The 16,901-nt window shown below is 42.5% G+C and overlaps 1 protein-coding gene across 1 annotated transcript in view; it reads right to left on the bottom strand.

The window, feature by feature from the left end:
- Window positions 1-8,770: 8,770 nt before the first annotated feature.
- The window catches only part of LOC114598083 (cytochrome P450 2C39-like), a 28,586-nt gene continuing 20,455 nt past the window's right edge, over window positions 8,771-16,901 (bottom strand). Inside the window, exons 8-9 of the mRNA XM_077929660.1 lie at window positions 10,967-11,108; window positions 8,771-9,696 (exon numbers count right to left, since the gene is read on the bottom strand). Of these exons, the coding sequence (XP_077785786.1) occupies window positions 9,503-9,696; window positions 10,967-11,108 (336 nt within the window). The 3' untranslated portion in view covers window positions 8,771-9,502. The remainder of the gene's footprint in view (window positions 9,697-10,966; window positions 11,109-16,901) is intronic.

Raw genomic sequence — 16,901 nt, 5'->3', positions numbered from 1 at the left:
GAACCAATAAAAACATATCACATTCCTTTCTAAAATGGACAGAGGTAGGACACAAATATATCTCCATATGCCAGCTCAGCACCATCACTGAGCATCACATACCCTTTGAACGTGCAAAAACCTCCACGAGCTGATGGGCCTCCTCTGCTACTTGGTGCTCCATGCCTTTCTTCCCCAGTCCCAGCTTCCGCATAGTAACTACACCAAAGCGTCTCTGTTGCCTCCAGGTGTGACCATTTGAAAATATATTACCTATGGAAAATCAGTGAGAAATTCTTCCTTACAGAAATTAATGTTACAATTAAGTTACCAGCCAAGAAGAAACTTTGTTTACTGAAGTTCATGCCCTGGAATGTGGAAGCTACTCAGTATCTCTGAGGCAAACAATTACAAGACGATGCAAAGTCTGCCTCAGTATATTTTGCAGGTATCTCAGCAGAAAGAGCGGAGAGTTCAAGCCCTTCATCCAGCACTGAGGGCCAGGACAGTCAATGCATTGCAACTGCAACAGGAAACAAGCTTCTACCTGCAGTTCAATCTAACCACAGTGTAGTACAAAGCACTTGTTAGAGTAGACTAATGGAAATTAATGGAAAACTCAACAGTGGCCAGAAGATTGGAGAAGATCAGTCTACATCCCAATCCCAAAGAAGGGCAGTGCCAAAGAATGCTCCAACTACCGCACAATTGCACTCATTTCACACGCTAGCAAGGTTATGCTTAAAATTCTACAAGGAAGCCTCAAGCAGTATGTGGATCGAGAACTCCCAGAAGTGCAAGCTGGATTTAGAAGAGGCAGAGTAAACAGAGACCAAATTGCAAACATGTGCTGGATTATGGAGAAAGCTAGAGAGTTCCAGAAAGACATCTACTTCTGCTTCATTGACTATGCAAAAGCCTTTGACTGTGTCGACCACAGCAAACTATGGCAAGTTCTTAAAGAAATGGGAGTGCCTGATCACCTCATCTGTCTCCTGAGAAATCTCTATGTGGGACAAGAAGCTACAGTTAGAACTGGATATGGAACAACTGATTGGTTCAAAATTGGGAAAGGAGTACGACAAGGCTGTATTTTGTCTCCCTGCTTATTTAATTTATATGCAGAATACATCATGCGAAAGGCTGGGATGGATGAATCCCAAGCTGGAATTAAGATTGCCAGAAGAAATATCAACAACCTCAGATATGCAGATGACGCAACCTTGATGGCAGAAAGTGAGGAGGAATTAAAGAACCTTTTAATGAAGGTGAAAGAGGAGAGCGCAAAATATGGTCTGAAGCTCAACATCAAAAAAACGAAGATCATGGCCACTGGTCCCATCACCTCCTGGCAAATAGAAGGGGAAGAAATGGAGGCAGTGAGAGATTTTACTTTCTTGGGCTCCATGATTACTGCAGATGGTGACAGCAGCCACGAAATTAAAAGACGCCTGCTTCTTGGGAGAAGGGCAATGACAGGCCTAGACAGCATCTTGAGAAGTAGAGACGTCACCTTGCCAACAAAGGTCCGTATAGTTAAAGCCATGGTTTTCCCAGTAGTGATGTATGGAAGTGAGAACTGGACCATAAAGAAGACTGATCGCCGAAGAATTGATGCTTTTGAATTATGGTGCTGGAGAAGACTCTTGAGAGTCCCATGGACTGCAAGAAGATCAAACGCATCCATTCTTAAGGAAATCAGCCCTGAGTGCTCACTGGAAGGACAGATCGTGAAGCTGAGGCTCCAAGACTCCAAGGCTCCAGTACTTTGGCCACCTCATGAGAAGAGAAGACTCCCTGGAGAAGACACTGATGCTGGGAAAGATGGAGGGCACAAGGAGAAGGGGGCGACAGAGGACGAGGTGGTTGGATAGTGTTTTCGAGGTTACCAGCATGAGTTTGACCAAACTGCGGGAGGTAGTGGAGGACAGAGGTGCCTGGCGTGCTCTGGTCCATGGGGTCACGAAGAGTCGGACACGACTAAACGACTAAACAACAACAACAACAACAACAATGGAAATTAATAGACCCACATTAGCCATGCCCATTGATTTCAGTGGGTCTTCTCTGATAAGAACTGGCACTGCATAGAACCCCTATTTCCTGTTCAGTACAACATTAATAGAAAACCTTTGTTCTCTTTTTCCAGACAGCCACTTAAATGTTTTCTTCGGGGGAAGTACCAGCAGAAATTCTCATTACCTACCTTTTCCTTTTGTCATAGCCATAAGGAAAGGAGTCTGTGGTCGGTCTTCAAATTCTTCAGATTGGTCAATGAGCGCTTCTTTTACTGCTTGGAATCCAGACACTATTATGAAGGGTTGATATCCTGCCCAAAGGGTGTAAATGTTTCCATATTGCTTTGCCATCTACCATTTGGGTCAAAAGAGAGAAGAGGAATGCTGTGTTCAGATAGTTATTTCAACCTAATATGTGAGCTTCAGCCTTCCTCACCTCTTAAGCATCTCACTATACTCTCTTCTCTTGCGAGCATCTCCTTTTCTTTCTTTTGTTCCTTCCTTCATTCCAACCCATTTGTTTTACTCCCTCCTGCTTGTTTTTTCCCTGCATGGGATCAGAGCAGCAGAGAGGCACTTCATCGTCTCCAGCCATCTGGTGACAGGCAAGTGGATTAGCCAGCCATTGCCAGAGGCTTCTTCATCATCACCATAAAAACATTTTGTGCGGGGATGTGGAAACTGGAGTCCACCAGATGGTGTTGGACTGCAACTCCCATCATCCCTGACCATTGGCCATGCTGGTTGGGGGAGATGGGCATTGTAGTCTGGAGGGCATCAAGTTTGGTATAAGCTTGGCTAGAGCACTGGGTCAGGTTTATGACCCACGGTGGGTCACAACAGCAGAGGCGTAGCAAGGTCAGGTGGTACCTGGTGCAGAATTTCTTTTGTCACCCCCGCACATTGACATTTTTGGGGAAGGTTACCCAAAGTTGTTCAAATTTGTGGTAAGGAATTAAGAAGAGGTTGGAATTAAGTGGTAAGGAATTAAGCAATACCTGTCTGAATAATTTGGCTTACAAATGTATTAAACAAACAAACAAATTAAATATTGTCTCGTGTCTTCCCTGGCTACATATGAGCTACAAAAGTCCCATGGCTTTCCTGAGAATGATCTCCTGCTACACTGCCAAGTAAACTTGGTGTCCATTCATCTGTTGGAAGAGCATTCTGGGCCATGTTGCATCACACATGGGAAGAGTGGGAGGACAAGCTCCAGAGTATATTGCAATAAACTATTTCATTGGCTCAGCTGCTTCTTTTGTGTGGTGTCTTTCAGATTTAAGCGTCCTTCATCCTGCAGATACAAACAACACACATAATAATAATATAGAAACTAATATAAAAGGACAAGAATCTGATTAATAATGAAAAGCACAAAAACATATAAAGTAGGAGAATTACAGCATGGGGAGCCAGGTGAAATCAGGAAAATACACATGCCAAAATGTTGTTGCATTTTCTCTATGAGAAGTGTTGACCAGTAAGTGGGAGCAGGATCAGCCTGTGTACCTTCCTGTCTCAGTGCCATTAGTCTCACAGCCGCAGCTGGTGCTTTTAAATGACTCTCTGATGCTGATTTCACAGACCTGGCCTTTTGCTCTTGCTGGGAGTATTGCGTGGCGAGTTCCCGCCTCCTCCCAAGGAAATAAAGACACAGGACACAAGAATTCAGGTTAATGGGTCGAATTAGGCCACAACTTTATTGATTACAGGAATTGAGCGGTATTGGCTTAGGCATTGGTCCTAACTACTAACCGGCTAGAAGCCGGAAGGGTTAATCACCAGGGGGAGGAGTCCTCCTGAGGCACGTCAACTAGGCCCTCCCCTGGGCGTCACTGCGTGGGGGCGTGCTGTGGGCCCACACCTCCTTGGGCTTAGGAGAAGGCCACGCCCCCTGGAATCCTTTACCGGACTACCCTTGCCTGGGGAAAGGTGATGGCGCTCCTTTCCCCCATTCATTTGCATAACAATAGAACAGTACCCCTACCAATGCCTAACTGCCAATACCGAAGAGTTGTGACGGTTTGCTACGAGGTAGGTGAAAACCAAATGGCTGGAGCCAATCTGTCATTTGGGAAAATTCCTACCAGGGCCCTTGACGGTGACCAACCTTAGTTCATATCAACGTCAAAGAACCTATCCTAAAAAAGGGGTGGGATGGGCGGGAAAAACCTGGTCAGCTGCAGCAGCGGAGGAAAAGAGGAGGAGCCTCGGCTGCAGCAGGTTTAAATAGCCAAGGCCCCGCCCCCAGAGCCAGCCGTATGACACGGGCGGAGATTCCCTTAGGTATCGAGGGGGCTGGCTCCAGCCTGGGGAATCTGGGGAAGGGGCGTGACGCCTGCAACCCCACCTCCTATGTTTATTGCAGAAGTGGTTTTACCTGGAGATTAGCATTTACTGCAGAGATGCAATTTGCTGTATTAGTCTTTGAATTGCTTTTTTAAATTTTTTAAGTGTTTGTATTTCCAATGAAGAAGATGAAGACTTTTCCAGGCTTAACGTCTTGAATAGCATATGCAGGTCTGTATCTGTTGAAGTGTTGCCATGAATGAATGCAGAGTGATCTTTGTGCTCACTCTTTTTAAAATGCATTTTCTTATGTGATTGTGGTCAGTGCTGTGGGTTTATTTTTTTTAATATAATGTTCATATACACCAGGAGTGATGGCTCTAGAAGATTTGAAAGAATGGAGGTAAACATTTTTCATGTTAATTCTCTGGTTGGTTATAAACATCCACATAAGATGTAACAGTATTCACAGTGCCGTATGAAGAGGGGGGCAGAGGGGATGGGTCACCCCGGGTGCCACCTTGGGGGGTGCCAAGTTGGGCCGCTGCCTCCCTCCAGCTGTGGAGCAGCAAAGGGCACAAGCGCAGTCAGCATGGGTGCCACTTGCGGCATCTGTATGAGCTGCCACTCGCTCACGGTGTCCATACGAGCTGCCGTGCATGCGTAGTCTGATCGGGCTGCCGAGCGGTTCACCCCACCCCTAAGCGTACCACCCCGGGTGACGAAGAGGGTTCCTCCACCACTGAGTATACAACAACTTACCTTTTCAATTGTGATATAGAAAAAATAGGGGTGGTTGGTTTTTACTGCCCAATTCCCCAAGGGACTGACTCCCCTAAGTCCATGATGGGTAAGAGATGAATGGATGGAGGGAGGGTGCAGTGAAAGCAAGGCAGATCTTTCTTTCTTCTGTTGCAACAGAGTTCCCTCCACTCCTTGTAAGGAGACTAGAGAGACCCAGAACCCAAAAGAAACATCTCTTTTAAGGATTTGCTCCATTTTGGCGTGGAGAAGGTGGACCTCCCCTCTACAAATAGTCAGAAATTACATCACACACAAGGTGGGGTTACTGTGGTTGAGGCAAGGCAAGATGTGATATTCCTGAGTATGTAGCAAGTTTTACATAGTTCCAGACACAGTTTACACAAAACATTAGCATTTGATATGCCTGTCAGACATCCCTCAATGCAGAGCATCTGGGCAAACAATGACAATTAATACAAAGGAGATTCATTGCTATAGGAGAGGAATCCCTTCAGGAACTTCCCTTGACTGCTATCTGCCTACGTGTTCTCAGGCAAGGGGGATTAAGGAGGCAGAGAAAATACTGAGAATCTTTAGGAGAGCCAAGATGACTTTTGGATTGCTCCCCTGTACTATTTTAGACAAGTGGTTTATATCCTTACGTATGTGTGTTTACCTTGTTCAATTATCAACATTTCTTCTATTTTTTAGACCTTAGAATTCCTATAACAATTGGCAATTTCTGAATGCACATTTTCAACTTTTGTGTGTTTTTATACTAATGCCCTTGTACGTAACACAGCAGGAGTGCCTGGAATGAACAAATTCAGATTACCTAGCTCACTGAATTTATTAAAAAATATATGTTTATTTTGTATAATTTTTCATTTATTAAATTTTTATTTAGCCACTTTTTCTTGACCTTACTACACATGAAAGTAGTTTATAAAAATTCTGTGTGACCTGAATATGAATGACACTTCTCTCGCAATGGAACATTGGGGGATTTTTAATTAAATTCAGTTTCAGTAAATGTAGGGGTTTCATCACATTTTATTCTGTGCTTGGTTGTGGCCATGACATTTACTGTTTTAACCCTTACTATTGTTTAAGCTCCTAACAGAAGCAGAAGACATCAATAAGAGGTGGCAAGAATACACAGAGGAACTATACCAGAAAGAAATCGATGTCTCGTATACCCCAGGTAGTGTGGTTGCTGACCTTGAGCCAGACATCCTGGAAAGTGAAGTCAAATGGGCCTTAGAAAGCATCGCTAATAACAAGGCCAGTGGAAGTGATGATATTCCAGCTGAACTATTTAAAATTTTAAAAGATGATGCTGTTAAGGTGCTACACTCAATATGCCAGCAAATTTGGAAAACTCAGCAGTGGCCAGAAGATTGGAGAAGATCAGTCTACATCCCAATCCCAAAGAAGGGAAGTGCCAAAGAATGCTCCAACTACCGCACAATTGCACTCATTTCACACGCTAGCAAGGTTATGCTTAAAATTCTACAAGGCAGGCTTAAGCAGTATGTGGACCGAGAACTCCCAGAAGTGCAAGCTGGATTTAGAAGAGGCAGAGGAACCAGAGACCAAATTGCAAACATGCGCTGGATTATGGAGAAAGCTAGAGAGTTCCAGAAAGACATCTACTTCTGCTTCATTGACTATGCAAAAGCCTTTGACTGTGTCGACCACAGCAAACTATGGCAAGTTCTTAAAGAAATGGGAGTGCCTGATCACCTCATCTGTCTCCTGAGAAATCTCTATGTGGGACAAGAAGCTACAGTTAGAACTGGATATGGAACAACTGATTGGTTCAAAATTGGGAAAGGAGTACGACAAGGCTGTATATTGTCCCCCTGCTTATTTAACTTATATGCAGAATTCATCATGCGAAAGGCTGGGCTGGATGAATCCCAAGCCGGAATTAAGATCGCCGGAAGAAATATCAACAACCTCAGATATGCAGATGACACAACCTTGATGGCAGAAAGTGAGGAGGAATTAAAGAACCTTTTAATGAGGGTGAAAGAGGAGAGCGCAAAATATGGTCTGAAGCTCAACATCAAAAAAACGAAGATCATGGCCACTGGTCCCATCACCTCCTGGCAAATAGAAGGGGAAGAAATGGAGGCAGTGAGAGATTTTATTTTCTTGGGCTCCATGATCACTGCAGATGGTGACAGCAGTCACGAAATTAAAAGACGCCTGCTGCTTGGGAGAAAGGCGATGGCAAATCTAGACAACATCTTAAAAAGTAGAGACATCACCTTACCAACAAAGGTCCGTATAGTTAAAGCCATGGTTTTCCCAGTAGTGATGTATGGAAGTGAGAGCTGGACCATAAAGAAGGCTGATCGCCGAAGAATTGATGCTTTTGAATTATGGTGCTGGAGGAGACTCTTGAGAGTCCCATGGACTGCAAGAAGATCAAACGCATCCATTCTTAAGGAAATCAGACCTGAGTGCTCACTGGAAGGACAGATCGTGAAGTTGAGGCTCCAATACTTTGGCCACCTCATGAGAAGAGAAGACTCCCTGGAAAAGACCCTGATGTTGGGAAAGATGGAGGGCACAAGGAGAAGGGGACGACAGAGGATGGGATGGTTGGATAGTGTTCTTGAAGCTACCAACATGAGCCTGACCAAACTGCGGGAGGCGGTGGAAGACAGGAGTGCCTGGCGTGCTCTGGTCCATGGGGTCACGAAGAGTCGGACACGACTAAACGACTAAACAACAACAATTGTTTAAGCTTAAATATCATAGTTGTTAAGGGAAATAGGTAAAACAATTGTTCATATTAGACTGAGTTAAAAATAAGTACCTTAATGAAAGTATCATCACGAAGCTTCACCCCAATCCGCCACACGCCTCCAATGAGAGGAAGCTGGAGAGGTCCAGGAGGATAGTGCCTATTTGACCAGAGCTGTTTCAGGAAGTGCAGAATCAGAAGAACCACCAGCAGAGCAATAAAAAATGCCCCTACTTCCATCCTTCTCTTGCTTTCAATTTCTCCTTGATACTTTTTAGGATTCCTGGTTAAGTTCAACACTCTTTCTCTAAGGAGATCTTGCTTTCCTCAGAGAAATCAACACTTCTCTCTCCTTATATACTCTCTTATTAATAAGGAATAAGTGTTCTGACACCATGTCCAAGTAGCCTTGGAATGTGATCCCAAGTCATGTGCTACAGTTGAAAACTATAATCATTTTTCATGTGTCACTCAGATGACAGGAAGTCTGATTAATATGAATTGCAATTAGCATTTTGGCTAGTGTAAAACTGATTTGTGCCAGAAACATTGGGAAAATATGTAGCATACATTCATGAAATAAAATTGCATATGGAAAAGGTCCAGTGCAAATGCCCATGGGAAGCCCTCAGCCCTCATGGCAATAGCCCTTAAAATATCTATTAATGATAAATTAACACATGCTATTAAGGTAAGATGGGGAATATGCAGGAGACATGGAAGGTGTTTGTAGAATTTGTGCAGCTAAAACAGAAAGGGGTCAAACTATCACAAGAGGTGTTGAAATTTTGGGAGGTTGGATAGTTACAATGGAATGGTCTCGGGGGTAGGGTGCACATTTTTATTCTTATTTATTTATTATCACTTTGTCAAAATAAAAAATTAAAAAATTAAAGTAGCAGCTGCTGCGCAAGAAAGAGAATTATTATTATTATCATCATTATTATCACTATTATCATTATTATTATCATTATTATCATTATTGCTATTACTGTTATTAAGTCAGTAGTACAAATGAGAAAAGCTTACTAGCAGCACTTCACATAGGGGGAGGTAGCTTTTCCAAGGCCTGTACTTGTGAGTGTCTGGCTGATATATCTAACTATGCTATCAAAACCTTCATTGATCCCTGACAAAGGGACTTCTGACCATAACACATATGCTTTACTCATGCCCTTTCTGGTTCATTAAGTTCAAGTGAGGACCAATACAACATTTCTGCAACATTAAACTGTGGAATTTGCTCCCAGAAGATGTAGTGATTCCAATCAGCTTGGATAGCTCAGAAAGAGAATCAGATAGGATCATGGAGGTTAAAGCTATCAGTGGGTACAAACCACAAGGGCTGTGTTCTGCCTACACTGTGGCTATGGATATCACTTTCTGGAAATTGTAAGTGAGGAGAGTGCTGTTGCGTTCAGTTTCCTGTTTGGAGGCTTCCCACAGACATCTGGAGAACTAGACGGGTCCTATCTTGCCTGGCCCAGCAGAGTTCCTCTTATGCCTTTGTACTTTTATTAAGAAACAGCAAAAATAAATGTGCAAGCAACTGACACCTTCACATGGCCCACAGCATGCTGCCATCCAGTTTGAATATTGTGAGATGGGTTTTACACTAAAAGGGAAAAGTGTCTGTTTTAAGCAATGACAGAAGTTTGAGTAAAGTAGGACTAGAGGGACACTGAGAGGAAAATAGTGCTTTTAAACAAAATCAGAGGTTTGCATTGCCACGGGGAATAGCACAGAGTTTATAAGGATGGGGATGTGTTGTAACCCCTAGTAAAGGCTCTTGATTGAGTTCTTTCACTCCTTCTGGCAACTGGAAACTGAATTTTCTCAGCAGGCTGGTCAGGAAGATGAAGATTTCGATCTTTGCCAGCTGCATTCCCAAACAAATGCGAGCCCCTGAAGAGGAGACATGGGAAAGTCAGCAACTGAGTAATAATTTACTTTTCAGTGTCAATTACTTCGCAGCTATAAAACATGCTATACTGTATAATACTTTGGAGAACTAGACATAGTTAGGAAAGTGAAATAATCAAGCAGAAGATGAAGAATTTATGTCTGGGTTTGCCCAGCCACTCTGGGCAGCATCCAACCAAATATTAAAAACATGATATAGCATTAAACATTAGAAAACTTCCCCAAAAAGGGCTTCCTTCAGATGTCTCCTAAAAGTATTATAGTTGCTTATTTCCTTGACATCTGCTGGAAGGGCGTTCCACAGGGCAGGCATCACTGCCGAGAAGGCCCTCTGCCTGGTTCGATGTAACCTCACATCTTGCAGTGTGGGAGCTGCAAGAAGGCCCTTGGAGCTGTACCTCAGTGTCCGGACTGAAGGATGGGGGTGAGGATGCTCCTTCAGGTATACTGGGCCAAGACCCTTTAGGGCTTTAAAGGTCAGCACCAACACTCGGAAACTGAGTGGGAGCCAATGTAGGTCTTTCAGGACCAGTGTTATATGGTCTCGGCGGCCACTCCCAGCCACCAGTCTGGCTGCCGCATTCTGGATTAATTGCAGTTTCCGAGTCACCTTCAAATGTAGCCCCACGTAGAGCGCATTGCAGTAGTCCAGGGGGGAGATAATTAGAGCATGCACCACTCTGGTGAGACAGTCTGTGGGCTGGTAGGGTCCAGGGAGTCCTCCACACCCACTCGCCCCCTGTCCCCCAAGAACTGTACTTCTGTCTTGTCACTATTCAACCTCAGTCGGAAGTGGGATAGTTTAACTGCAGACTCAGTTCTGAGTATAGTTTCATAGCAGGCTAAATTATATTCCATGTAAAGAGGTGGGGGAGCTTTAGCCTTGTCACCTGAAAAGAAGTTGGATGGCATCCAGCTGTGACATGTGACAGGGAGCAACAGCACCCTGGTGCTGGCAGTGTTACCTCTCTCAGGGACAGGGCAATGGGGTGGCAAGTGTGAAGATGTCCAGATTGCTAGTGATGGGGGCCCCATAAGGGTTTGGGTACCTGTGAGTCCAAAATCAGCCACCCAGAAATTCCCTAAATTATCAACAGCCTTGCCCCATCCTGCTGACCAGCAGTGCCACTCCTGCCAAGGGGATATTGCATCCATTCTGCCCTACTCTCTTGCTGCTGATGATGTCATTTCCTGGAAGCCAACCAATAAGCATGTCTATAGACCCCAACTCAGCTTGGACTTTTGCATTCACCTGCACCAAATGGCAGATATTCTTCTCTGTCCACAAATTGTCCATTCTTGTCCAAGAAATGATTCGGGTTGAACTCTGCAGGAGTCTCCCATCGTGTTGGATCAAGAAGAACAGAGCGCAGATCAAGAAGAATGGCAGTCCCCTGCAAAGAAGAAAGAATTAACTTGGAATGCATTCAGATCAACACATTCCAGAATTCTCCCTCACTGTCCCAGGACGAATCTTTGTAGAGTTCCAACTGAATTGAAACTCAGAGTTTTGGACTTCCGGGGGCGGCGCGAACGGCAATGGCGGTCCTCTTTGCTCGGTAAAGAGGAAGCTCCACAGAAACGGGTCGTCCGCTACGGCGAAGCGGAGACCCACTTTGAAAAACCACAGGCAGCGATAGCCTGTGGCCGTGGGACTCAGCGGGCACCATTGGCACCCCCTGAAGCGTTGAAGGGACCCCGTAAGGGGCTCCGGAGTGTGGAAGGGCTGGCACGGTGCTGAGAGTCGATCGCTCTTTCTGAGGAGTGAAGCCACAAAGCTGCTGTCGGTGAGCGCTGACCCTTTTCCTGGGAACAATCGGCTTTGAAAATACTATCCCGTGAGTAGAGGGAACTTTACTGAATTTCGGCTTAAATTTATTCTTGATTTGGCTGCAGCGGGAGACGCAACCAGGAAGTCCGTCTCCCGGTACTGTTTAAAGATTCAAAGCAAAGACTAAAACTTTCTAATGCCTTTGAAGTTGGGATTTTTAAAAGGAATTAATTCGTGCATCAATTGAACGGACTTTGCTTTTACTTGTGGACTTTACTTTCTTATTTCTGGACATTCTCTTACCTCTTTCTTTGTGGATTTACAAAATTTATCAAGAAATCCAGGCAGTCAGGCTGCCTGACTACTAGAGCTGTCAGACTGTTGGACTTAGCAACATTGGATTGATACATTGGACTGCTGTTGGAAAGTTACATTGAATCTGGCACTTTTTAGAGACATTGTAAGTATCTCAAAGAGTAACTCTGCAAAGGTTAAAGATTTGGAGTACTATTGGGACTTTGAGGCTGTTTGGTACTGTTATTAATTTTTAAGGGACTTGGAGTAATTTGGGAAAAAATTTGAAGGAACAACAATTTTGTTTTTCCCTTTAAGAAACAATTATACCCCCTCTAGAGGATCTTTGGAAATTTACACCTACTGGGGACTGTGTTTTTGTTTTGCCTATCTGTGGACTTGTGGATTCCCATGGGAATTGCAATTTGACTGACCTTGACGCATAGACAGAAGTGAGATGAGTGGGACTGGGAGAACAAGATCAGCCAAAGCTAAGTCACAACAAACCACTCTAATCTCACAGTTGCGCAGATCTTCTGTTCCTATTGTCTCTGTGACACAAGAGGAAGAATCAGAGCAAGCTAGGCCAGAAGGAATGGCTGCAGAAGGAGACTCCCCTTCAGTATTAGAAAAAAAAATTGAAAAATTGGAAGGCCTGAGCAAGCAAGTGGCTGAGCAATCATCTAAAATAGACCAAAACACTGCCAGTGTTAACAATCTGACTCAACAAGTTGATTTAAATGCACAATCAGTTGGGAAACTATTGGAAGCCACTACAGAAAATCGTAAATTAGCCGAGGAGGCAAAACAGAAAGCAGAGGCTGTGCAAGAGGAAGTAAAACCTATGCGCAAACAGATTGGTGAGCACCAAGCGTACCTGTCTATGATAGAATTAAAAAGTAAGGAGAGTAACTTGAGATTGAGATCAGTTCCAGAGCTTGAAAAGGGAGATTTAATTGAATATCTGACAAAAGAATTTACTCAATTCTGGTCTTTGGAAGAAGATAAAGATTTTAAAATTGTAAGTGCATTCAGACTTGGAAAAGGAGGGAGGAAAGGCAAGTTTAGAGACTGCCTGATCTCCCTCAGAACGAAAGTAGAAAGAGATAAGATACTGAGTGCACATTTTCAAAAGACTCTTGAAATTCAGGATTTGAAAGTGGAAATTTACAAGGACATCCCGAAACACCTACTGGATCTCAGAACCAGCTACGGAGACTTGGTGAAACTATTAAGATCCAACACAATTGCATTCAGGTGGGAGTTCCCCCAGGGATTATCCTTTACCTTTAGGGGGAAGAAAGTTAAAATCAAGACAGCGGAAGACAAGGAAAAATTCTTGAGTGTCTACGGAGAAGACCTTCAGAAAGGGATTGGAGAGGAATCTGGAGCCTTAGGACCTGAACCATCAAGTTTGATACCTACACCTCTGGGTATTGACGAATTGGAAGTGATACCACCGCAGTCGAAAGAATAAACAGCCCAACATGTCTCTGCAACTTCTAAGCTGGAACATTCATGGTTTTAACTCCCCAGAGAAAAGAAGGAAGATTTTTCATTTATTAAAAAAGGAACAATTGAACATTATTTGTTTACAGGAAACACATGTGATTAGGCTTCACAGGAAAGTGCTAATTAAAAAGAGACTAGGCCAAGAATTTATTTCATCTGACAGAGTGAAGAAGAGAGGAGTTGTGATCTATGCAAAAGAAGGCCTATCACCTAAATTTCTTTTTAAGGATGAGCAAGGAAGAATTTTGGCAATTGAAATTCAAACACAAGGGGGAAAATTTTTGATTTTGGGGATTTATGCACCAAATGAGGGGAAATCGGAATTCTACAAGAAGCTGCATGATATAATGTTGGACTACATGGACTATAACAACATCATTATGATGGGCGACATGAATGGGGTGGTATCTACGAACATGGATAAAGCACAAAGCCAAAGTATCACAAAAGAGGGCAGACTACCAAAGACTTTTTTTGAATTAACTGACAATATGGATTTAATTGGCATCTGGAGAACAAAGAACCCCTTAGGAAGAGAGGGGACATTCTTCTCTGAAGCCAAAATGACATGGACAAGAATCGACCAAATATGGATAACTAGAGGTCTGGCACCTAAGATTAGAAAAGTGGAAATCTGCCCAAAAACCTGCTCCGACCATAATGCAGTAAAGATGGAAATGAGATTAATTTCAACTGGTTCCTTCAGATGGAAGATGAATGACACCTTACTAAGAGATCAGGAGATAGTTAAGAAGGCCCAAAAGAATCTGCGTGATTATTTTGAAATAAATTTGAAAACTACAGTTGAAAAAAGAGTAATCTGGGATGCAAGCAAGGCGGTTATGAGGGGGTTTCTGATACAACAGAATGCAGTAAAGAAAAGAGCTTTGAATGAGAAAAAAGATAAGATCTTGGGGGAAAAAAAGAAGGAGAGAAAAAACTAAGATCGAAACCAAAGTCACAGGAGATTCTGAGAGAAATTAAACTTTTTCAAGCACAATATACAAAATTGATAAACCAGGAAGTTGAGTGGAAAATTAAACAAATGAGACAAAGGACTTTTGAATCGGCAAACAAATGCAGAAAACTGCTAGCATGGCAGTTGAAAAAAAGACAGAAGTTGAATACGGTCACCAACTTAGAGATTGAAGGGAGAAGTATCCAGAACCCTGTGGAGATTCGAAAATGCTTCCAGAGATTTTTTAAACAACTTTATACTCAAGGACCACAAAAAGAGACTGAGATAGACCAATTTTTAAGAAACAATGGATTACCAAAACTCTCTCAAGAAAATAAGACAATATTGAATTATAAAATAACAGAACAAGAGATTGAAAGTGCCATTCAGAATATGCAATTGGGCAAATCTCCAGGGCCGGATGGGCTAACCTCCAAGTACTATAAGACTTTGAAAGACTACTTGATTCATCCACTGAAGGAGGTCTGCAATGAGATTATGGAGGGGAAGAAGGCACCGGAGTCGTGGAAAGAAGCTTTCATCACACTTATACCTAAATCTGAAACTGAAAAGACACAACTTAAGAACTACCGTCCCATTTCCCTTTTAAATGTGGATTACAAAATTTTTGCAGATATTTTAGCTAACAGGCTAAAAAAAGTGCTAAATGAAGTGATTCATAAAGACCAGGCAGGCTTTCTCCCAGGCAGACATTTGTCTGATAACACAAGGAACATTATTGACATTTTGGAATTATTGCAAATGAACACTAATACAAAAGCAGTACTGATCTTTATTGATGCGGAGAAGGCCTTTGACAATATCTCTTGGAATTTTATGAAGAAAAATCTTAAAGGGATGGGAGTGGGACGGGGATTTGAAAATGGCATAGATGCTATCTATTCAGAACAAAAGGCAAAATTGATAGTTAATAATGTGGTGACAGAAGAGTTTAAAATTGAGAAAGGAACACGACAGGGTTGCCCTATCTCTCCATTGTTATTTATTTCGGTCCTGGGGGTGCTCTTGAACATGATCAGAAGGGACCGGTTGATTGAAGGAATTCAGGTCGGAGCCAAACAATATAAACTAAAGGCCTTTGCAGATGACCTGGTTTTGACATTGCAGGAGCCAGAATCTAGTACGAAAAGAGTTTTAGAACTGATTCAAGAATTTGGTCGGGTGGCGGGATTTAAACTAAATAAACAAAAAACTAAGGTTTTGGGGGAAAAACTTGACAAACATGGAAAAAGAAAGGTTTCAGAAGGAGACAGAGTTAAATGTGGTTAAAAAGGTGAAATATCTAGGGGTGAACATGACGGCTAAAAATTTGAACCTATTTAAAGATAACTATGAAAAATGCTGGTTAGAAATCAAAAAAGATCTAGAAATTTGGTCAAAATTGAAGCTTTCCTTGTTGGGTCGAATTGCTGCTATAAAAATGAATGTATTGCCAAAAATGTTGTTTTTGTTTCAGACTTTGCAGATTGTGGACAAGATGGATTGTTTCAAGAGGTGGCAGAAAGATATCTCTAAGTTTGTCTGGCAGGGCAAAAAGCCCAGAATAAAATTTAAAATATTAACTGATGCTAAAGAAAGAGGGGGGTTTGCCCTGCCAGACTTGAAACTTTATTATGAATCAGCAGCTTTCTGCTGGTTGAAAGATTGGCTACTTCTAGAGAACACTGACACTTTGGATTTGGAAGGGTTCAACAATGTGTTTGGGTGGCATGCATATTTGTGGTACGACAAGGTTAAAGCTCATAAAGCATTTAAGAACCATATTGTCAGGAAAGCAGTGTTCAATGTCTGGACAAGATATAAGGATTTATTGGAAAATAAGACCCCAAGGTGGTTGTCACCAATGGAAGCTAAGGCTCAGAAAAGACTTAATATGGAGGCTAAATGGCCAAAATATTGGGAGATATTAGAAAACGATGGAGACACTTGGAGATTGCAGAGTTTTGAGAAACTAAAAGATAAAGTGCGAGATTGGTTACATTATCGTCAAATTAGGGAGGTCTTTAATGAGGATAAAAAAACAGGTTTCCAGGTGGAAAAACTGAAACTAGAAACTGAACTGTTAGAACCCAAAATTAAGGTATTGTCAAGAATGTATAACTTGCTGTTAAAATGGAACACTCAAGATGAAACGGTCAAATCAACGATGATAAAGTGGGCACAAGACATTGGTTATAATATTATGTTTGCTGACTGGGAACGGTTATGGACCACTGGAGTAAAGTTCACGGCATGTAATGCCTTGAAAGAAAATATTATGAAAATGATATATAGGTGGTACATGACCCCAGTGAAGCTTGCAAAAATATACCACTTGCCAGATAATAAGTGTTGGAAATGTAAGGAAACTGAGGGAACATTCTTTCACCTTTGGTGGACATGCCCCAGGGTTAAGGCTTTCTGGGAAATGATCTATAATGAACTGAAAATGTATTTAAATATACCTTCCCTAAGAAACCAGAAGCCTTCCTTTTGGGCATTGTTGGCCAAATGGTGCCAAAGAAGGATAGAACTTTCTTTATGTATGCAGCAACAGCAGCAAGAATACTTATTGCAAAGCACTGGAAGACTCAAGATTTACCCACCCTGGAAGAATGGCAGATGCAACTGATAGACTATATGGAATTGGCA

The sequence above is a fragment of the Podarcis muralis genome, chromosome 6 (assembly GCF_964188315.1).
Source record: "Podarcis muralis chromosome 6, rPodMur119.hap1.1, whole genome shotgun sequence".
In the NCBI taxonomy this organism is placed as follows: domain Eukaryota; kingdom Metazoa; phylum Chordata; class Lepidosauria; order Squamata; family Lacertidae; genus Podarcis; species Podarcis muralis.
Note: the sequence above shows the minus strand (reverse complement) of the source record. Positions and strands in the feature narration are given on the sequence as shown.